Raw genomic sequence first — 23976 nt, 5'->3', positions numbered from 1 at the left:
TTTACGGATTTTGATCGTACGAATATTGACCAACTTGACTGATCCACAAAATGATAAACAATGCTATTATACCACAAATTCAGGGAGGAATAATTATTTATTTCACATGGCAATGAGGACAAAATTAAGATATTTCATATAATGATATACAAAAGAAACAGTGAGTGGATGATGCCATCAGTCCCCTCATTTGCATACCGGCCAGGATGTGCATAAAACAGTTTTGTGAAATTAAGCCAAACTTTAAAATATAACTTTCTTATTTTTCATCCAATTTTATGAAATTTTCAGTATTATGCTTGTTGGATTTTTCTCCTTTTATTCAAATCAACTTTTTGTTGGGGTGGATTTGTCCTTTAACCATATCTAGGCCGGGGGGGAGGGGGGGGGGCTCCAAGGCTGCTTGCTGACTTTTTACTTTCAAGTCTTGCGCAACTTTTGAGACCAATTTTGCATCACCCGGGTACGCGTTTCCGAAATTACACAACGTTATGTATGCATGTCAGACCAAAAATTGCTCAAAAACGTGATTTCGTGCACAAAGTCAATGTAAATTGTGTTTTCAACCAAAAATCATAAATGTATGATTATTTTTAGATTTGCTGGTCTAGATTGTATGTATTTTATGCTGTTTATGATCTTAGAAGAGTCCCCAACGAATTTCATTGAAAAAACAATGAAAAACAAAGAAATACATAAGAAATTGCAAAAAACAATATAATACTTAGGAAATTGATCTGATATCGCAATTTTTTTTCATGTAAACTTGCTAAGAACACCACAAAGAGTTTCTATGCCAAAAATTAGAACATTTGGAGCTTTATTTATGGAGTTAAAGGAAAAAGTATGATTTTGCATACTAATTACATGTATGCATAAATTAGCATAATTACTTAATATCAATTCGCATGAAATAAATTACTTTACAATTTTGTAGATTATATCCCAGAAAACCTGCGTGCCAATTTTCGGAGCGATCGCGAGGTCGACGGCCAAGATCTCAAGGGGGGGACTGGGAGGCCCCCCCCCCCACTATGAACTCCCAAAATACCTCGGCCTAGATAGGATTAAACTTAGAATAATCATTACAAACTCAATATTGAAAATGCTACGAAAACAATATTACTGCATAAAACAAATTTTGACAAACTTTAGTCAAATCTTTGCTACAGGTATCATCATCCATTTTGCCTCATGTTGTATCCATATTTCATATTTTCAAAAGCATGAAAAAATAAAAAAAAATTAATGATTGTTGCCAATTTGAAGAGTGAAAATAGATTAATGCAGACATCATACAAGATATGTAGCTCTATGGGCCATGATACTCACAGGTGCATTCTTCGAAGATATCCAGGAGCACTGAATTGTTTTTAATGCTAAATGTATAGCACATGCCAGGATCTAACGATGCCATCACCGCGACCCCCATCGCATTTGCAGAGACTGTATCTACATCCGTCTCAACACCAAAGCCCTCAGACAATTCCCCGAGCGTTATGGAATTGCTTGTCCGAGATGCAACTGTTCCAATGCGTGCGACTACAGAAAAGACAGGTAAAAAAACACAAGAATCTTAACATTTTCAGTTGAAGTGAAGGTGTAGTAGGGTCTATTCAAAAGTAAAACCAACTTCAATAGACACAATTTTGAAGGTTAAATTTGTACATATAAGTTGAATATTAACAGTTTTCAGTGTATTGTTTTGTGGGCATGTGTTGGTCCTGAAAAGGACCACTCAAACTCGTGTATATCTCACCCTGGTTTTTACAAAATGATTGAAAAAAAAAACAAGTTATCTGAAATTACATTGACCATTTGTGTACGTTTTTTGAAATAGAGACATATAGAGATGATTTTTCTCAATAAATTTCGATTTTGTAAAAAAAAAAAAAAAAAAAAAAAAAAAAAAAAATAATAATAATTTTTTTTTTTACAAAAAACGTATTTTTTAAAGAAAAAACGTACTGCCGTATTTTGGTTGCAAAAACGTACTAAATACGGAAAAATCGTACTACTTGGCAGCTCTGTAATATGCGACTCTAAGAACTGGTTATTATTATCATTATTATGTACAGTTGTATAACGGTCTTTTTTTCATTCATAAGTGTTTAATTCATCCATCCATCAAAAATACATTAGCAAACATTATCAAAAAAACCCTCAAAACCAGAATGATCTAGAGAAATTAGAGGAGGCTCATTGGTACTGTCAACAGAAGATAGGAAAAATAAAGCACATTAAACATAACATAAACAAGGCATAAGCGATGTTGTGTCTCGAGTTGCATATAATGTACGCGTCGGCATTCAAGTGTGTCTCAGAGTCGCACTTAAATGCTGAAGGGTACATGATATGCAACACGCAATCTTATTGATCAATATGCAGTAGTGCGTGTCCTTTTGGCATGATCGGACCAATGTTGTCATGCCCTTTATACCACACACAACTAGGCATTTAAAGGTATTGTTTAACTTCGTGAGCAGCCGATTTAAAAAATTCTTAAACCAAGATGAAACATGTGTACAAGTGCATGTATTAGAACTAATAAACCCTGAAAACAACCATTATTGAGAAAGAAAAGCTAAAACTACAAGGCAAACCCCGATTTTGTAAATAGGCGTCTACTAGACGCCTAAATAGTACACATAAGTGTATGGGATGAAATTAAGGTGGTGTTTCCGGTCACTTTATATTTCAATTTTTGAAGCACTAACTAATTATTTTCGAACGCAATTTTTTCTGGGCTTCATTTTTGTAACATATCACAGACACTGGTGACATGTGTGACCTTCTAGCTCAGATTTTTTAAAAGTCAAACCAATGTTAAACAATCACTTTAAGTGCGACTCTGAGTCATATTTAAATCTTTGTGTCATTCGGTGTTCTTACAAAAACGGAGAGAAGGGCTATCTTCAATATGCAACGGTAGATTGTTCCAGATCAAGGGACAAATATCAATTTTCTTTTTTCTTTCCAATGTTAGTGTTGCCTGGAGCTAATATATCCATTTAGACAACAGCAATGCAAAAAAAAGTCTTACTTGTGGTGAATTCCATGGTACTTGTCCTGCCTATCAGCTCTCGTCCAACTACCCCGTCAGTGTCGAAGGAAGTTATGGTAACGGCATAGACGGTGCTTTCTTGCAAGGATCGTTGCTCGACAGTAAGGCCAATTTGCCTTTCATCAAACAAACTGACTTCACTTGAATCTGTTGAAGAAAAAAAAAAATTAATAAATAAGTGTCAATTCATCATGAGAATCATATATTTTGTATTAGAGTGCCTACAGTTAAATACTCAGGTATTTTGCAGAACTCGAAACAGAGCTTTGGGCTGTTTCACATCCCACCCCCCACCCCCCCCCCCTTGAGAAATAAAATAAGCTTTAAGATGTGCAGATATGCTTGGAGGAATATTACACAGTTTTTATAGTGAAAAAAAATTTGATTGTGTTTGTTTGATTATTTGTAACCTTTAAAACAAATACCATCTTTGACTTGTCAGATCATCGAAGGGGAAAACTAATTCAAAATAAGCTATGTTATTATGATATGATTACTATCAAATCATCAATTTATCTCTCTTATGAATATCCTCATTATCATCACTGCCAACCATGTCAATATTAATATAAACATGAAGATACTGGAGTTTAAGGTAAAATAATGTAAACACATACATGTAGGAGTAAAGCCAAAAATTTGTTTACAAATTATAATTTCCTCCTATTAAAGCCTCTTTATTTACTAAAATAATGTAGTTGCAGTTTCAAGAGTCTTTAAAATCAAGGCTGATTGTAACCATATTATGATAGATCTAGATCGGGTTTAACTAAATTCTATGTAATCATGAAATATAAGCTGCAAAGAGACCACACTGATTATCACCAACACAGATATGCACATGTGGGACAGTGTATTATTATTGCTTGGAAAAAATAGACCCAACATTTAGCTGGGACACCATGCTTAATTTGTTCATTTCCCAGCAAAATTTCCCTTTCCTCCCACTATCATTTGCCACATATTTTGTTCATTTATACATATACATCTTATACATCTATTTTACACACTTTGGTACTCATTTTATTGGATTCTGTTCGAATTCATTTCAAGATACTAAATAGGTTCATTATTGCGGATTGAAATAATCGCTAGAGGGTATTCATTTGTCTCGCAATCTACTATGGTCAACAAGGAAATTCATGATCACTCTCGCAAAAAGTGTTCACTGGCTTTCTAGGAAATTTGAGTTTGAGTTGAGTTTATTTATTTACTTAAAGGGGAATCCAACCCAAATAAAAACTTGTTTTTATAAGAAAAAGAAAAATCAGACAAGTTGATAGGTGAAAGTTTGAACAATATTGGACAAACAACAAGAAAGTTATAAATCCTTAAAAGTTGTAAATATTGGTAATCACTATACCCATGGAGACTTCAAATTGGCCGCATATGGGATGTCATAGTGATGTAAGGCAAGGACTACTCTTCCATGTACTCCAATACATATTATGGCTAAAATTTCATTTTTCCCAGAAGTTTTATTTCAAATTACATTTTTCTTTCATGAGGACATAAAACAATATACTACCTGGGTTATATTTAGATTACTGCCCCAGGGGAATGGGTACTGTAACTTACAAGTAGGAGAAAACCACAAATCCCTGATAAAAGAGTACATGGCCTATGGGAAAGTTGTCCTTGCCTCTTACCCAGTTGCCAATTTGAAATCTACATACTATTAATGATCTCAATTTTAAAGCAGCTATAACTTTCTTATTGCTGGTCCGATTTCTTTCAAACTTTCACCATTCTGTTAAATTGATTTTTCTCCTACCCAACACAACATTTTATGGCCAAGGCTGGATTCCCCTTTAACAACAATATCAATAACGATAACAATGTGTTTACATCACAGCACAAACGTAACTATTCTAGTATACAGATGTAATTGCTAACATTATAAAGGATAAAATGAGAATACAAACGATAAATCTGAATACATAAAATGTGACATGCATGTATAAACCTAAAACAAATGTTTTAACAATTTTTAAGATCTTAGTCACAGTTTCCAATATTGATGATTGAACAAAAAGATACGTATATGGTTGAATGTTGTTGTTAAGAAGGAACCAGAAGGTAGCACAAGTGCTAGTCGAGACTGATTCCTTCAAATCTTTGATATTTTTACATACAAGAAATACGTGTGAACAGTGAATAATGCTATAAATGTTGTTTGAAAAATCACCACATTATATAAAACATATAATTAGAATTAGAGATTTATATAGAATAATCTTTATTCTATTGAAATATTTCCTATTCTCTTGTCAGAATTAAATTAGAGGGTTGGTTGTATTTAGGTAAGCAAATAATTCCTTTCTGAAAGTGTTCCTTGATCTCCTTTCCTTTATATAATTTGGTATACAGTTCCAAATTTTTGATCCCATGAAAGTAATTGAAAACTGGCCCTGTGTGGTTCTGCATATTGGGAGATATAAATGATCAGCATCTTTACTCCTTGTAGCATATTTATGGTCTATAATCTGACAGTACTCACTTTGAGAGTGTGGTAACCTACCATGCAATAAATCATAGACGAATGTTGAGATAGAGAGGAAGTGAAATTTATATACATTCAAAATATTCATTGCTTTGAACAGGGGATCAGAGTGGGCACCTCTTGGGCTAAAGGTTATAGCTCTCATTGCCATTTTTGGGGCCAGGAAAATACAATTTAAATTGGTCTTATAGGTGCTCCCCCACACCTCGATGCCATATGACAGGTGTGGTTGTACAAGTGCCTTATATAACAATAACAAAATGCTTCTTGGAACAAAGTGCCTGAGCCTGAACAAGATACCTACTATTGAGCGGATTATTCTGTTTACAATTTTTATATGCGCGTCCCACGTGAGGTGCTTATCAATTTGCAGTCCAACAAAAGATACATCATTCACCTCAAAAAGTGTGTTCCCTGCTATATCAAGGGTACCTGTTACATTTACTAATCGCCTTTTGCTCTTAATTATCATATAATTAGATTTACTAAGATTGATTGTAACTTTGTTGGAATGGCACCATTGTTGCACCTTATTCAACTCCACATTTACTTCATTCATATTGATATCAGTCTCTCCAGCCTCAAAGGTGTGGAACAAATTTGAGTCATCTGCAAATAACCTGAAGTTAAAAAAGGATGTTGAGTTTGGCAAATCATTTACTCTAGCAAAAAGTGTTCACTAGCTTACAAGTTCACGAGCTTTCGAGTGCTGCTGCAACTCTTTATCAAGTGACGAAAATTATCTGATAACGTACTCTATTTATACTAATCTCCAGGACCGTACGCACGAACGCGAGAACAATAGGTGGGCACTGATCCGTTGTGTCGGTGTGCGGTGCGGCCGGTAATCCGTATATGCAAATAAGCCGGGGGTATATGCAAATACGCCGTGGGTCGGCAATATGCAAATGAGACCAAATTGGCGGGCTCGCTAGTTTCCCGTGGGCGGGGGTTGACTAGCTGAGCGGTCCTCGTTCGGGGCCGAGAGTGATCACGAATTTCCTTGTTGACCATAGTAGATTGCGAGACAAATGAATACCCTCTAGCGATCATTTCAAGATCTTTACCACAACTGATACTTATCTAGTGTAGTATTGGGTAGCAATGATTGCAAAGTCCACCTACCAGTCACAATAACTCTATAGCTATCTGCATTTGGAACAGACTCCCATGAGATATCTGCTCCGGTAGAGTAGCCAGTGATCATGATTCCTGTAGGTGCCCCTGGTCCTGTGTTTAAAAAAAGGTCATGTTTATATGAGAAAATAATCATCTTGTCTGAATAATAATTTATTCTAAAATAAAGGCTTGCAATCACCAAAAATCTTTAAATTAGTATTCTTTCAGTAAATTTGAGCCTCAAATAAAAAGATACTTGACATTCACATTTTTAGAAAATTTGCGAAATGCGATTTGTTCCAAAATCAGATTGTGTACCAGTCGTAAGGTCTGCTGTGGCCTTTGAAAAAAAGGGCCGTTTCACAAGAGTTGTGGCTGATCGCAATCAATGTCATAATTATTTGTTTAGAAAATTTACACAATGTCCCTTTTTCAACAAAATGAGCACACTGATTTGTCAAGGCAATGGTACATTTACTGTCCGTCATATTTAGAAAACAATTAGAAAACAATTTGTTTCTTCCTTAGTTTTTCATTTGTTGCATTATAATTACTATTTCCGATAATTTTTTCCATCATTGTTAAATACCCAACCTCTTTAACTTTGTTCCTGTCTCCCTCTCTTCCTCTTATTACATTTTGTCTTGCGTTCTAACATGTTCTCACTACATGTACTTTATTCTACCTCTGAGGCTTTCTTCTCATATGCTGGGTATTCCAATTACTTTCATATTTATGTATAATAATTTTGTAGAATAATTTCATTTTGATATTTGCCTATTTTATTCTCAGTTGTATATTTTTATATGTCTGTATATACCATTTGTAAACTGAATGTAATTCAGCGTTTGGCTGCAATTTTCAGTGAATATTTGAAATAAATAAACCATTAAATCAATCAATCAATTTGAAAGGATGTACGCATTCTAAATGTTGGCATTGGTGGTTTTGCATAGTTGTGATTGATTGGATCAGTCGTTACTCTTTGTGAAACAGGGCCCAGGGGTCTCTAACTGACACAGAAAAGAGATACCTGTGAGCGCGGAGAAGGAAGCCGCGTCTGGCGAGACGAATTCACCCTTGATAGTCACGATGCTAAAAGTGTGCTCAGTTGAAGGGTTGAGAGATGTGAATGTGTATGATGGTTCTGAGCCAGCTGGGACGTTCACGGTCAGATCTCCGGGGGTAACGGTCACATTATAGGAATCTACAAGCCCTGCTGGAGATTGCCAATCTAATACGAGGTCACCGTCGACCGTCAAATCATAGGTAATTGTGGTGCCATCGACAGTTGCCGGGACTAAACAAAATTTAAAAAAGAAGAAAAATGCTTTCATGTGCATGTGCTAAATAATACCATAGCTGCTACTACTAATAGTAAAATATTTATTATTATCATCTATATAGTGTTTTAGCGATGCATTAAAAACGTGTATTTTGGTCTGCATCAATTTCCCATACAGTATCAGAGTGTGTATCCCTAAAAAGGACCGAAATCCGACGAATATCCCATCGGCTCCTGTACAAAATTTGCTATTGAATATGAGAGCATATTCAACAGTATAGGGCGCGTGTGCGAATGCATAAAATAACAACGCATACAATAATGAAAGCAATGCCATGCACAGCACAGAAAACAACAACGCTTGATGACGTCATAATGAACTACATAAAAGTTGCATGTCAACAACCAAATTTGATCCTATTAAGTGATAATGGCATAATGTGATAAGTGATATGAATTGTTAAATCAATTGCTCCCTATTTTTTTTTTTTTTGGGGGGGTGGCGTAGATGATAATAATTATATTGGATGGCTTTATGTCATGAAATACCAGAAATATTCCACTCGTTAGAGCCAATATTCAACTTATCTGCGATTCGTGGAATATTTGCCCAAACTCTTGGAATATTTCTGGTATTCCATTCTGAGTCATCCAATATAATATAATATTGCAATTGTATTGCTACAACTAGTGTTGGTTCTTCTACTGTCACTAGTACTAATTACTTCTACTACTTCTATAATTCTTAAGACAGCAAATTGTATGGCTGCTAAATATTGCTTTTTGATGCAACCTCTCTCTACTATTTTCTGCTAATGTTGCTACTTCTTTTACCACAATGATTATTACTTCGACTGCAGGTGGTATTGTTGCTATTATGACTACATCTGCTACTACTACTACTACTACTACTACTACTACTACTACTACTACTACTACTACTACTACTTCTACTACTACTACTACTACTACTACTACTACTACTACTACTACTACTACTACTACTACTACTACTACTACTACTTCTACTACTACTACTACTACTACTACTACTACTACTACTACTACTACTACTACTACTACTACTACGACTACGACTACGACTACGACTACGACTACTACGACTACTACTACTACTACTACCACTACCACCACCACCACCACCACAACCGCTACTTCTACTACTACATGTACTTCTTCTTCTTTTACTACTACTTTTTACTTCTAATATTCATAAAACTCTTGCTCATTCAGCTATGACTACTTCTACCACTACTATTTCTACTAGCAACAGCAACTGCTGCTAATTCTACAATCACATATGCGGCAATTTTACTCCCACGACTACTAATAATAATAATAATAATAATAGCAAATTTTTATAGCGCTTGTCCCAGAACGGCTCAAAGCGCTTTATAGCATATTATTACCCCGGTTATTGGGTTCTTTTCAATCCCGCCAAAAAGTGCACAACTTCCACTCCCTGGGGAGCATTCCTTGCATTCATCGCAGCCTCATAATGGCGCTGGCAAATTCAAACAATATCTTTCGCATCCTACCGGGTACCCAGGAGGACTACTACTGCTGTTGTTGCTGCTAAGATTAATCTACACTTACATGTCTGAAAAGTGGTCTGTGCAACTAGGTCCCCTCTGACACCGCCAGATTTCTTGTAAAGAGACACCGTGTAATCGGTTCCAGGTTGTAGCACGGTCAGGTTGTATGCTCTGGTGTCCATGCCAAGATCATCAGATGATTCTGGTGGAGCCCATGTAAGCACCAGACTGTCGTAGTCATTACCCACTGGTTCGCCCCACGAGAGACCAAGGTCAGTTTCGCCTCTTCGATCAAGAGTAATCTCCACTGTAACAAGAATAGCAATGACTACTGGTAATACTTCAAGAGAATATAAGCAAGAATATTGACATTGGGTGATTTCAAGTACGGTGTTGAAATCTGGTGTCAACCAGCCACAACACCGTACTTGAAATGATGCTGGTGTAGGGATTGACCTTGGTATATATGATGTATTTCCGGCAGTTTGTGTTGAGCTCTGGTGTTAATGTTGTCTGCTGAACCGAGCATTACAGCTGGTGTTGACGATCTATGTGTAATTTTCCCATTCACCAACACCAACCCCCAGGGATTGGGAAAATCATGATTTGTGATTTCATGTTCGGTGCTGGTGTTGGTGATTTGAAGCCCACGAACAGGCAGTGAACAGGATGAAACATCCCCGTAAAATTATATTTTTACAGATAAGACGAGCGCAAATCACTATAGCAATGATGAGCATTATACATTTTAATGGACAATAATGTTTACTCTTCCGGATTCTTGAAGTGATTTTAGCCTTTACATTCTGTATAATGAGATTTTACTGTAATTTTTCCCTAATTTCACTTTTGTCATCAAGAAGTTCTTGCATAAAGTTGAGATGATCACTGATAACACTGCAAACTTCATGTAATTCAGCCTTGGGCTGCCATGTTTTTTTTTCTTCAATAAATACCACTTTACTACTTACATGTACTACCACTACAGACCCTCGCTGTGTACAAGGTCACTGGAAGTGGAAAGACGTCACTAGCACTGACAAAATAAACGTCAGGGAATGAACCAAGGTAAGAAATAATTGCTATTCTTTCAGAGCTTTTTGTCACATTGGGGGCACTTGCTGAATTTTCAGGTGCATTAATTTCATTTTAAAGGGCTCCTTTATCACGGGTAAATGGTATATACAAATATCATCATTGGAATCATGAAGAATATATATTTTTTCAGATCTCAGGGTGACAGACTCTACAAAAGATTCCATTTGAGGAAATTAAAAACTTCAAGATGTTCCATTTGGGGAACTTAAGGAGCAATATGGGCTGTGAGGGGGGGGGGGGGCAAAATAGCCTGCCACCTTCGCATGCTTCCTGATAATATACAGCATATGAGGCGCAGACTATCTAGTTCCTGTTCAGTGGTACACTTCATATTACCCAGGCTTTAGCCCCAGCTAATAAAGGCACTTTCAAGGAATTAATCCTGCCGCGTCCCTGTTAACCTAACCTAGGTTGAGAGTAGCACAATGTGGGCAAATTTTTTGCTGAAGGAAAATATGCCATAGCAGGGATTCGAATCACGTCCCTCTGATTCAAAGACTAAGAGTCGTAACCACTCGACCACCACGACCTACATGTATGCCGGAACTGACTGGTGTATACATGGACTTTAACAAATTGCTGATAAACCCAATGCCTTACCTAGACTTATGGTACCACTCTCGCTTATGCTCTCCGTCTCATCGCCACCGATACCAACGAATGACGTCACCTCAAACGTGTAAGGTGTATTTGTGGTCAAACTGCCACTGACCCAGGTCGTGCTACTAGCCGGAAGATCTGTCGAGACACCGTTGGCGCGGATCTTGAAGCCATCATAACTGCCAGTTTCAGGGGGCAGGAAGTTTACATGGACGGTATCTCCGATGGGGCTAAATGTTACATTGCGTGGTGGGTTCGGAGCTGCAAAATAAGAGAGGATTAAGAGCATTTATTAAAGCTTCTTTCTGGTTTTGGTTACCCAGGAGGGAATGTTGCTATATATGAATGTGTATAGTTATGATTTGAAGGAGATGAAATAAAAATTAGCAATATTTGATCATTTTTGTGTATGATTTTTGCATAAAAATTATTCTGAAGAGGTGCAAGATCAATAAAACTATTTGCATATTTTCCCTTTTTGATATAAAACCCCTTACCAAGCTTCGAATGGGCAGAAATTCCATTTTTTTCTCAACTTCTTTGTCTTATTTCCAAACAATGTCAGCATATGCAGTACATTAAAACATTGGAGTAGGCTTATTAATCTGGATTATTAAAAGAACAAAGTGCAAAATCAGTCTATGAAAGTAATTTAGAACAATGGGGTAAACTGGATACACTGTAATAAAAAAAAACTTACGGTGTAAAATCAAGTACATTAGAATAGTGGGGTAAGCTACACTGGATACACTATACAAACTAGTACAGTGTATGGTGTAAAATACACCTGTCAGTGTTACAACATGACTGCCCCCTCAGGTGTTCAGAAAACACCTTGTGATTCAATATAACACCAAATACTATAACCCCAATGGATGTTGAATAAACATCATGAATTTAGCACTATAGTGCAAAATGCCAGATGGGGTCCTCTTACAACAGCAATTTCGAAACTGAATCTTGACAATGTATCACACAAACTGATTGTGATCCCCTTGTAAAATGGGAATAGAAAAATGCAAAAAAAATATATATATATAAATTTTGAACATTGAAGTGGTACATTTCATCTGCCAAGAATACCACTGGAAGCATTCCACAAGACTGGTTTAACAAATCTAGTTTAGAGTATGGTTTAACCTACATGTACATGTAGGTTAAATTATCAGAATACCCCCCTCTATAGTTATAGACCAGGCATTGACCAACGAATTCTATTCCTAATTTCACGGAGCAGAGAAGATACTTACGTCTTCTAAAGTGGATCTCATTTAGAAGGTTGGTTGGATCAGCTGACAGTGCAACTGATGCATAGATTAGATCACCAGGAGCCGGATAGGGGAACATTTCAGGTGCAAGAAAAAAGGCAGATACTATCCCATCAACAGAGACACCTTGAGTTGTACTGGTTACTGAAGGATCCTCAACTTGACGCAGTACGAAAGTAGCTGATGCATCAATCGGGAAAGTCAACTGGATCAAGTTGGTACTCAAAGATGGAGTCAATATCCGAGCTATGTATGAAAATAAGTAAAAGATTTAATTCCAAATCTGAGACACGATGACAACCGATTGAAGCATCAGTCGGTTATATAAAATCAAGAATGGACTCAAAATTTGAGTCAATGAACAAACTTTTATGAAAATGAGTGAAAGAATTGGGTCATGTGAGTTCAATCTAAAACACACAGACAATCCATCGATGCATCAGTCGGTTATATTCGAACTCAATACTTGAGTCAATGAGCAAGCTATGTATGAAAATTAGTCCCCCAAAAAACAGAGGTCATTTCAGATCAAATCTAAAACACATGCAAAATCAGTCAATGCATCAGTCGTGTACAAAAATCAGATCAAATTCAGACTCACAACTTGATTAAATGTGCCCCCTTAAAGATAAATTCCAGTTTTGGTAACGTTCTAAAAATGACTTTTTACACAATCTAATATAACGACCACCCAAGTGTCTGTTTGTATGAATACAAAATGTGTGCCAAAGGGTTCTGGAAGAAATTGTGTAATTGCTGGGAAATAAGAAAAATAAGCGTGGATTCAGGCACTTCCGTCGGGTCTTTATTTTAGCAATAATAATACACTGTCCCACGTGTGCCTATCTGTGTTGGTGATCTTCAGTGTGAACATTTTTCAGCGTAGATTTCAAGATTTCACAAAGTTCAGTTTATGTAACTGTTCCAGATCTAGATCCTCGATGATATACTGACAATTAAGCCTTGTTTTACAGACTTTCTCATGAAATCAGTGTTTACTGCAAATACTGGAATTTCTCTTTAATACGAAAAATATAGTAAAAGAATTCGCTTATGTAAGATCAAATCTAAATCACAGAATTGGTTGATGCATCAGTCGGTTTTATAAATTGGATCAAGTTTGGGCTCAAAACTAGGAGTCACTATTCAAGTTGTGAACGAAAATTAGTAATTATTATAACACAATTAAATCTAAAACAACTAAAACAGTACATGAAAGCTTCTATAGACTTGTTCAACATAGCAACAATCAATTAATGAGAACATAATTTAGATGGAATCTTTACTGGACATAGTTAAGAACAATATGTTCCCCTCTTTTGAAATGTTTTGGGCAACTACATCCATCGGGACCTGTGTTTCACAAAGGACTTACGATTCCTGTTACTTTGCCAAGATGGCAACTACCGTATGGTTCCAGGACTCAGCAGCAAATAGCAGTAATGGTTTCCACGGTAGTTACAATTATAGCAAAGTTACTAGTGGTTTAATTCGTCTTGAAACAATACCCTGGTTAAGTTGATCTGGGAATGGTTGGTGGGCGTTTCATAAAAGTGGTTCATTAAGTTACTGTATGCACACCTTTACCAGCTATTGGAACAAATACATGTATGTCCTTAGGTTCAATTAAGAGTCAGCTGCATAGGGTCATATCATTCAGCACAAGATCACTGGTTGTGCGTACAGTTTACAAACAGCTTTATTAAACACCTGGGCTCCGTAACACAAAGATTAGCGATCAATCGCTAAATGAACTGACCAATCAATATCATTGTTACATGCGTATTTGGTTTAAAATACTGACCAGGGACCAATCAGTGCGCTTCTTTCATATTTGCAATCCATCGCAAACCTTTGTGTTACGAAGCCCAGGGGGACATTTCAGGGACCTTGCAAGAAACTTGTGATCAATTGTGAGTCTTTTTTTTCAGTCCCTAAATCAATTATGTCTTGCAATCAATTGTAAATTTGTGATTGATTTCTGAACTGCTTCTGGCAGCAAGCAGAGTTATCTGATTTGCTACAGCTAAAATTATCAGTTGTAAGATTACCACGTAATGTTTGCAATTGATTGCAAATATGTTCTTGCAATACCCTCTTAGAGTCATTCTTAAGGCATATTTTCATTTAGTCTAAAGCCATTCCGTCCATCAACATTTCGTCTAACAACCATTTGGTCCAATCATCACTCTGTCTAATCACCATTTTGTCTCATAACCAGGTGGTCTAATATCCATTTCATTTTCATTCATTTTGCACAATTAACACTTAGTCCAATTAGACCAAATTGTATATATGGTCTAAATGGCTGTTGGACCAACTGGTTATTATACATATTGGTGAGTGGACGAATTGGCAATTAGACCATGTGGATAGTGGATGAACTGATGGTAGACCGAACGAGATGAGTTGGCTATTGGATGAATTGGCATTAGACGAAGGTGAAGTTTACCATTCTTACATGTAAATGCTGAAGCACACCATATATAATGTGCAATCTTAATGAAAATATGAAGTAGTGCTCATTCACCTTACATGATTTGACCGATGCAGGGGTGCCGCTTATAACCGCATGCAAGTGGACATTTAAGAAAGACTCTATTATTAAAGTCATACTTAAATCTTAATGAAACTCCCCAAGACTTTAAGCCAACAATTTCATACACACCATGAGTGAGTCCTGTGGCAGTGCCATTGACGCCGTTCATATCTCCCGAGTTTGATTTTGGCTGAACGTGAATGTCGTACGAAGTACTGTTGAAGAGATGTATCAATTCTGCCGATGTCGAAGAAACGTCGATCGGGTAACCAGGGGCGATCTCACCGTCGGAATCGAGGACAGTGACGGTATAGTAATCCCAGGAACCTGACACTGTCCACGAGATGTCAAAGCCATAAGAGGTCGTCTTATCAACCTGGGTTGAATCAATTCCTTGTCCATTCTGAAACAAATATAAATTGTGTTATCTAATGTCTAATTGCAATTGTTTAGATCTTTCAAAGATACAATTTTTAACTATTTCGTCACATGAACATGATCAATATTTAAAGCAGACTGGTTAGTCTCTAGATTCTTGAGCTCTGCATTTAATTTGCACTTCAGCATTGTTCTTATGATGAGAAACCTTGCACACCAAATTTGGTTGGAATACCCCCCCCCCCCCCCGGCTTCCCTCAATCAATTGTGATCAATTACAATTCAGCAGTGCCTTTACTTAGAACTGCAATGGCCCATGTTGGACCTGGAACTATGCAATTTTACACTGAAAAAACCAGTTCCAGGATAATTTTCTACTTGTCTCAGGCCCTCTCCAATGGAGGGAAGGAGGGAATGCCACGATCAAGGCCAGACAAAGTCTCAGTGGAGTATGTATCCTGACTGAAGTAGACTGATTTTTCAGTCTACTTTCATCTCATACTCTTCCAAGATGGTATACCACGCTCCAGTCTTATTTTGTTGTTTAGACCAAACGCTTCAATCTCTGTACATATTGGAAAAGGTAACTTGTAAGCAGTCTCATTAATTTCAAGTATGATGTGGGGACCTAATGATAAACGATAAATACTATGCCAATTTTAATATTTCAACAAATCATCTTTCACAATTTGTGTTAAATATTCTTAACTTAAGAAGAAAATATCACAAAACTCACTTATACAAAAATTTCGCAATCGCTGGATTGAGAGTGCTAAAAATAGATTCAGTGACCTCAATTCCCCCCAGTTCACCGTCCATGGGTGTCGATCACGGGGGGATGGGGGGATATATCCCCCAATATTTCAAGTGGGGGGATGGCCTGTATTATCATCCCCCCAATAATTTTGGGTAGAAAAATTATAATAATGATGATGAAAAATGAAAAGTTTGATCATGATGATTATAGTATGCCATCAATCAGTTTGTTTTCCTCGCAATTTGTGTATATTGTTATTAAATAAAACATTCTTTTCCAGGACTTTTAAACAGATGGGTGGAGGTTCAAGATGAAAGAATGAAATGTTTATGTATATAATATTTTTCAACACATGACATAAAAGGACCCCGACTAAAAACAACTTTTGTTGATAAGGTGTTCCATCCCACCAGTGGTGAATAAATTAATTTTAATAAATCAATTAATTCAAAAGGGTGGAAAAATAAACGGGAGTAAAAGGGTGACAAGTCACCCCATGTGTATATCCAAATACCTTGACTTGAACGATAAGTTTTGTCAATGATATTTTGCAGGAGAGCATTGATGTCCTTATTACCTCTCTACATGTATGTGGAAATGAGGTGCCTATACATGTATAGTCATGAAAGAGTGAGCCCATATCAAATGCAAAAAAAAAATTCACTTTTAAAAAGTCATAATGACCGTTTGGTGATCAGTAGCTCATATGTATGGTGCTTTTGCTTTTTCCTTCTAAGTTTTTAGATATGTGCATGTGTTAGATATAAATTCTTGATAAACCTTCTTCATATTTTTTTTCAATTTTAGTGGAGGGGACATACCATATGGGCACTAGTATTCAACCTGGCATAATTCAAAGATTTTGACAAATTCCCCCAAATATTTAAAAATAGGGAATTTATCTTAATTTCATACCTTTGTTATTTCCAGGGTAATCTGTTGTCGGTATTTTCCTTATCAATCTGTCGACTGTGTGCGCGGAGGATCGAATTATGCAGCGATGACCCTTTACATGAATGAGCACTAGTATTCAACCTAGTGAGGATAGATAGCGAATCTCAAATGGTTTAGATTGCTAAACTAGAATAGATCTACATAAGTCTCTGGCTTTGACTAATTCCCTGTTTGGTCTCATCTCAAATGGTCTAGTCCATAGTCGGATGGGACAAGGGCAGATTGACTTGTTGTTGTTGTTCGTTTTGGGCCTGTTTCACGCCCTAGTAGTCTCCTCAGTAGAAACTTGGTGTTGAGAACTCAAAGGTAGAAAAACTGCTAGGTAATTGATTTGTTGGCTAGTTAGGTGGCTAGATGTTAGCGCTGGTGGATGAGACAAATGCTGCCACCGATGCTCTAATAATAGATTGCATTTCCTTGATTATTGCTGGGTTGAAACCCAGGAGGGTGACCACTGAATCTGTCTGAGATGGTATGGAGTGTTAGTTTTGCTGTATCCTTTCCCTATGGTCTGTATCATCTCCAATCTACTGGACTCATGGAGTGAACAGTGGAGAAGGACACCCTCTATAGTTTCCCTGTCTCTGTTGCAACTGCAGTTAGGTGAAGGGTGGTTGTGAGGGAAAATTCTGGGCATATTGTCATTGAGTTTGGTATGTCCTTTGAGCATCCCCATCAACTTCACTTCTGTGGATCTTGGAAGAGAGCTGTGTGCATTCTGTGTGCAGATTGTGAGGCAGGGCCATCTTTCATTGCTAAATTGAATACAGATTTACTGAAGAAATACTTAGATCAGTAAACGAATGCCTGCTTGTTACATGTATATCTCATCTAACTTTATGAATTGTATTCTTCCCACAATCATCTAGGGCCTATGCAAAAATAGAGCTCTGCCTATTTTCTTAATTTTTTTCCTCTTTTCTTTCTTCTTTTTGAATTTTAGATTATTATAGTTTAGGTCTAATAAACTTTGTTTGCATTCTGCATTTTACTTTTTTGTTACTTGTTAGTGTATCTTTTGTAAATATGTACCGGTATATCTCTAATCCCTCTATATCTTTGGTTAGTTACTCCATCTTTTTGTTTGCTTGTTCTATGTTTTAATGATTGCTAATGTAAGTTTTTGATATTCCGGTGGCCTATGCCTGGCCCACAACTCACAAGCTAAGCTTCTTTTAGTAGGTCACCTCGTTTCATTTCCATCTATTCTCAGTCATATGGGTGCTACTAATGTTCCAAAAAAAGTAGTGCATGTATTACGTATATGACTGTATATAATCCTGTAGGATGGGGGGTCGGGTGTCCGGACACTTTATATTTTTGAAGCCTTCTTTTTTGTCTTTGGATCAGCCTAAAAATATGAATTCAATGCTTGTAATCATCTTCTATTTTGTTCTTTATAATATTTCCTAACATTTTGTACTAAAAATTTATGAAACTTCGCCTTCGGTTGTAAATTTTTCCAAATTATGACTTTCGAAAATTGATCGTCCGGACACACAACAACTGGGTATAATATTGACTTTTGTTCTTTGCTATTTGCTTGTATCGCGTTATCGCAATGATTTACAGACACAGTTGTTGTTCCGGATTTAAAATGAAATAGGCCCTAAAGATTCATTCATTCATTCATACTACTACTATTACTACTCAATAATACTAGTGCCGACACGACAGGATTACTTGTGGCAAAAACCATCGCTGTATAATCCGATCGCCCGCGCACACAGTCAACGGGTTGAAGAAAAAAATAACGCAAAAACTAAAAAGAATAACCAGCATTTGATCTTGCCTTGGATTATCATAAAACAGGTCTGAAATTCAGGTAAATTCCATATTTCTATTGGGAAAACTCTCCAAACGGGTTGAATACTACCCTTACCGTACGGAAGTCTTGCCAATCGCTTTGATTTTCCTAATACTAAAATAGTGAAATATGTGAAGTTGACTAACGACACGTTAGCTACCATCGTCGGATGACCGCTGCATTGCTTCATTTTCTATCAGCGCTTGGTCATGAACTCCCGCCGGGGTCCGGGCGGGCGAGGGCCGTGGCCGGGACTCGTACCGTCTCGGCAGCAAATGCATGTTCACACTGTTCTATCACCATCAGAATGATTGAGTCAAAGCACAGAAATCCACCGTAATCATGATTTGTGTCCAAGCTAGCTCGCTAAAACACTGATACGGAACTTGTGGTTATATTCAAACGAAAAAGGAGTTTTCATTCTTCAACATCCACATCCAACAATGAGATTCGAACTTCGCGGGGCCCAGGCCCACTTTACTCACCACGTCACGTCACGTGCACGTCACTCGATCGGCGCGCGCGCGCCAGCGCAGCGCACCGGATTTCCCCGGCGGCCGGATCGCGCATGCGCGCGCCCGGCACTGCCCGAAACTTTATTTACAAACATTTTCACGAGTATGAAGAGTAGTAACTAGTAAATAATTATTAATAAAAGGGAATAATAACTCTGTTCATATGCATCAGGTACAATCAGGAGAGGTATTCAATTAATTCCATGTTGTTTATGGTCAAAATAAAGTCCCCGACAATATCCTATGAAACAAAATAAAAAGTCGAAAAACAAAGAAAGTATGATATACGGTACATAAGAAATTTCTATAAGAAAATAAATGCAATGTTGAAATTAAAAAAAAATCATTTGATTGGATCCCTAAATGAGTCTGTGTACCAAAACTTAGCATTCTTGGGGCATTATTTGGTTAACAAGAGCATATTTTCATTTTACGCATAAATTAACATTGTTAATTAGCAAAGATATTTTTCACAGAATTTGATCGTATAGTTAGATTATGCCATGTGTTAGGCGCATGCCAATTTTCTTCGCGATCGGTGGCCGAGATCATGAGAGCCCCACCCCCCCCCCCCGTCTTCCCCGTAGGCGTCGAAATAGCCCAGTCTGATGCCAAATTTTTCAAATTTTTCAAATTTTTCGAAACCCTCGAAGCCATTTAATTTATTATACAACTACCGCCCTTTCACACGGTAAACAAACTCGTAATTTGAATGATGATTCAAGTGAAAAATAAGGCTATAATGGCGAATTTTTAGCACGTGTGAAAACAAATTAGAACCCTTTTCGTATCACAAAAGCCTTTAATCAATGGGCCTTTTCACACGTGAATCATGATGATTCACATGTGAAAAGGCCCTAAGAAACAGGGGCCATTTTATAAAGCTGTTCGTAAGTTCAGAGCGTTTTTAAGAACGACTGGTGATCATTTCTTGCGATAAATGATATTATTGTTGATTATTTAACGCGTAAGAAATGTTCACAAGTCGTCTCTTAAAGTCGCTTATACGAACAGCTTTATGAAACACCAATTTGCGATTTGCGTTATTGTAGCTTACTTGAAATCGCGTTTTGACATGCACTTACAAAAAGTGCACTTAGGCGTTGCGAATTTGGTCTCAAAAGTTGCGCGAGACTTGGCGGTACATTGTATGATCGCAACAAAAAAAAATCGAAGTGTATATATCCAGACTTTGGAAACTTCAGCGGCATAATATTGATATATTATCCTCACCTATTCGAAATTCAAAAGCCTATTTTATTTGCCAGTTTTGACAAAAGCTAAAGGGAAATAAACACCAGATCCTCACTTTTACCATTACACATTATTGCCTCAGTGGGGATATCTGTGTATCATGGATCATAATATTTGATTTGATTAGATGTATTCATTTACCAACAATAATAAGATGTTGACTGTGACTGCAGGGAAGGGGTCTGGGATGGGCACGGTGTACAGATTGGAGGGGGGGGGGGCAGAAAAAATGAAAATTGGAAAGAATGAAATGTATTCTCGCTCGCTTTGTTTACTCGTATATGTTTAGATCTTTCCCCGCAATATCCGCCATTTATGTCCCCTTTGTTTATTTTTTTTGGCTCATTACGCTACTGGGGACGGGGACGTGCCCCCTCGGTTTTCGCTTACACAATAGGAGAGGGTCGTCCCGCATTGAACCAAGAACCTCAGGAAAGTGCCGCCTATGGTACTAGTCTAGCTACAATAAGATCAATCTGCAACATTTACTTTCATCAGCAAAAACTTCGCATTTAATAACGCTAAAAATGACGTTGTATAAGTAACGGACGGTATCGAACATGTTGACAACCGGAAAAATTTAGTAGTTTCATAACTACTAAGACTTAATACATTAATGGAAAAGTTTCAGGAATCTCCCCACCCCATTCTCCCCCTCCTTCTCAAGTTTTTCTTTTAAATGTATACTTAAAAATACTCGTGTAACCACATTAGATTTTGCTTCGATTTTAAAATGAAATACTATCAACTTGATCAAATATCAAACTGTAAGACAGTCATGAAAGTCCACAACCATAATGGAATGTTAAGCAACATTACATCATCATCACCATTATCATCATCATCATCTTCACCATCATCATCATCGCCATCTTTATCATCATCGCCATCATCATAATCATCATCACCATCATCGCCATCATCATCATCATCATCATCATCATCGCCATCATCATCATCGCCATCATCATCATCATCATCATCATCATCATGAACATTAATATCTTGTTGTGAATGTTATATATATATATATAAGTTCTCTTTTTTATTGCCTTCAAGGTCAAGTCCACCCCTGAAAATTTTTATTTAAAAAAAATAGAGAAAAAAAAAATGGTATAACATTGAAAATTTCATCGAAATCGGATGTAAAATAAGAAAGTTATACCATTTTAAAGTTTCGCTTGCTTTCACAAAACAGTGATATGCACAACTCAGTACAACTCAATCTGTCTCATGCAAATGATGATGTCCCTCACTCTATATTTCTTTTGTTTTTTATTGTTTGAATTATACAATATTTCATTTCTTACATATTTGACAATGAGAACCAACTTGACTGAACCATACAGTATCAAACAACGCTAACTCCACAATGTTCAGGGAGGAATCAATCGTTGTTTCACCTGACAATGAGGAGGAAATTAGAATATTTCATATTTTGTATAATAAAATACAAAAAAAATAGTGAGTGGATGACATCATCAGTCTCCTCATTTGCATACCGACCAGGATGTGCATCTAACTTTTATGTGAAATTAAACGAAACTTTGAAATGTCATAACTTTCTTATTTTACATCCGATTTTGATGAAATTTTCAGTTTTATGCTTTTTTGATTTTCCTATTTTTATTCATATCAACTTTTTGTTGGGGTGGACTTGTCCTTTATTGATCTCGTTTGTGACTATTAAATATTTCCAATCACATTATCTATTATATAATATTAACAGTCCTTCTTTTGCAACTATTGATAAACAATAACTGCATTTTTTTCTAGCATATGCCTATATTTGAAAATTGTTCTGAAACTATGCTTCACTTTATCCTTTATTTCTAAAATGTTTCCCTTTTTCTTACATTGAATATTACGACTAGTTATGTATCATGAATGCAGACGAAAATAAAACAAACACAAACTTTGGTGTATGAACAAGCACACTTTATAAAGATTAGATCTAAATGTAACTGAAACGTTCCTGCTAAATTTGTAAATATAGTAGTAGGAGAAATTTTGGAATAAAAACAAACAATTATACTTACAGTATATGTGAATGAACAGCATGTTAATACTGCTATGATCCAGAAGATCCGAAAATATCCAGCATTGGGAACAGCCATTTTTCCCCACCCAAATTCTGACGCCAATGTGACGTACACCCGCACTGCTGCGAGAATGACCCCTAACAGGGCGTGGCTACCCCGTTACGAAAATGTGTCCAAATCCGTGGTTAGTTCCTTTACTTCGTTTAATAAACTGTAACTAAGATCGTGCTTATAAACCACATAAATTAATCCTCATGAAAGATGAACCATCAGCAAAGGGATAACGTATCCCCAATGTTGGAGCAAAAGTTTGCCGATGTTTTTCTTACTTGGCGTGAGAAAGACAAAAACAATGTTTGGTCACAAAATAACATCCAAGGCGCTAGTCCGTTAGCCTTGGGGAATGGTACCTGCAATATACACCAGCGGTGGATAACAGCAAAATGAACGCCAGGGCGATGGTGCAATTATACACCGGCCTGTATCATGTCATAATTCATACCTGTATTGAATTCATGGGGCCCAGCCAAGCATGGGAGGCGCTTTTATGTTCCATTTGCATATGCTTTTCATTTGGACTTGAATCTTATTGTATGTCGGCAAACTTGTGGGATTTGGGCTATTTGATGGAAAGAATTGGGCAATTCCATTTCGTAAAGATGGGGAGAAGAAGATATCAAAAGTGAGAAATGGAAATGGAAATAAGTGGGGAGTTTAAATCCGGCAAGTATTAGGACCCTATTATCTAGAATTGGAAGAATAGGTCTGTTCCACGATAAGACTTGAAAGTGGTAATTTCAGTTGCTCGAAATAAAAACAGAAAATTTAAGAAACTCAAAGGCAATTCAAGTAAATTAGGGAGTTGAGCTAGGATTTTTAAGATATCTCTCTGGAGTGTCCTTGAATTCTCAGTAGACCTTTAGCTGGCTTCAAAGACCTTACGGTGATCATCGTAAGGTCTTCAGTTTCAAAGGCATTTCCATGTTCAGATATTTCCAGAGCTATTCCACAGAGACCATAATTGGCAATGACTTTGGAGACTGCTGAAAGATTCAAAGGCCCTGTTGCATATGATATACTAGTATGTTAATTATGCCATCCAATGGTAACTATCATGGTAACGTTGATCAACAGCCAATCAGAATCAATGATTCCATGCAAGTTACCATTACATGACAAAGTTACCTTACTTATTACTTTTATGCAACGGGGACCGGGTCTATGGGATCTTGAAAAG

The 23976-nt window shown here is 36.8% G+C and overlaps 1 protein-coding gene across 2 annotated transcripts in view; it reads right to left on the bottom strand.

Moving 5' to 3' along the window:
* LOC129283358 (uncharacterized) overlaps nucleotides 1–23179 on the bottom strand; it is a 181077-nt gene extending 157898 nt beyond the window's left edge. The window contains exons 1-9 of one of the 2 annotated variants that reach the window (XM_064113949.1): nucleotides 22737–23179; nucleotides 15162–15435; nucleotides 12476–12739; nucleotides 11226–11486; nucleotides 9589–9834; nucleotides 7720–7986; nucleotides 6693–6797; nucleotides 3044–3211; nucleotides 1333–1542 (exon numbers count right to left, since the gene is read on the bottom strand). In XM_064113949.1, coding sequence (XP_063970019.1) covers nucleotides 1333–1542; nucleotides 3044–3211; nucleotides 6693–6797; nucleotides 7720–7986; nucleotides 9589–9834; nucleotides 11226–11486; nucleotides 12476–12739; nucleotides 15162–15435; nucleotides 22737–22814 — 1873 coding nt within the window. In that variant the 5' untranslated portion in view covers nucleotides 22815–23179. Of the gene's footprint in view, nucleotides 1–1332; nucleotides 1543–3043; nucleotides 3212–6692; nucleotides 6798–7719; nucleotides 7987–9588; nucleotides 9835–11225; nucleotides 11487–12475; nucleotides 12740–15161; nucleotides 15436–19003; nucleotides 19425–22736 lie in introns of those variants that run through there. The other variant, XM_064113950.1, reaches the window with a different exon arrangement.
* Nucleotides 23180–23976: the final 797 nt, after the last annotated feature.

This window comes from Lytechinus pictus, chromosome 19 (genome assembly GCF_037042905.1).
Source record: "Lytechinus pictus isolate F3 Inbred chromosome 19, Lp3.0, whole genome shotgun sequence".
In the NCBI taxonomy this organism is placed as follows: domain Eukaryota; kingdom Metazoa; phylum Echinodermata; class Echinoidea; order Temnopleuroida; family Toxopneustidae; genus Lytechinus; species Lytechinus pictus.
The sequence above is the reverse complement of the archived record's forward strand: the minus strand, read 5'-3'. Positions and strand labels throughout refer to the sequence as shown.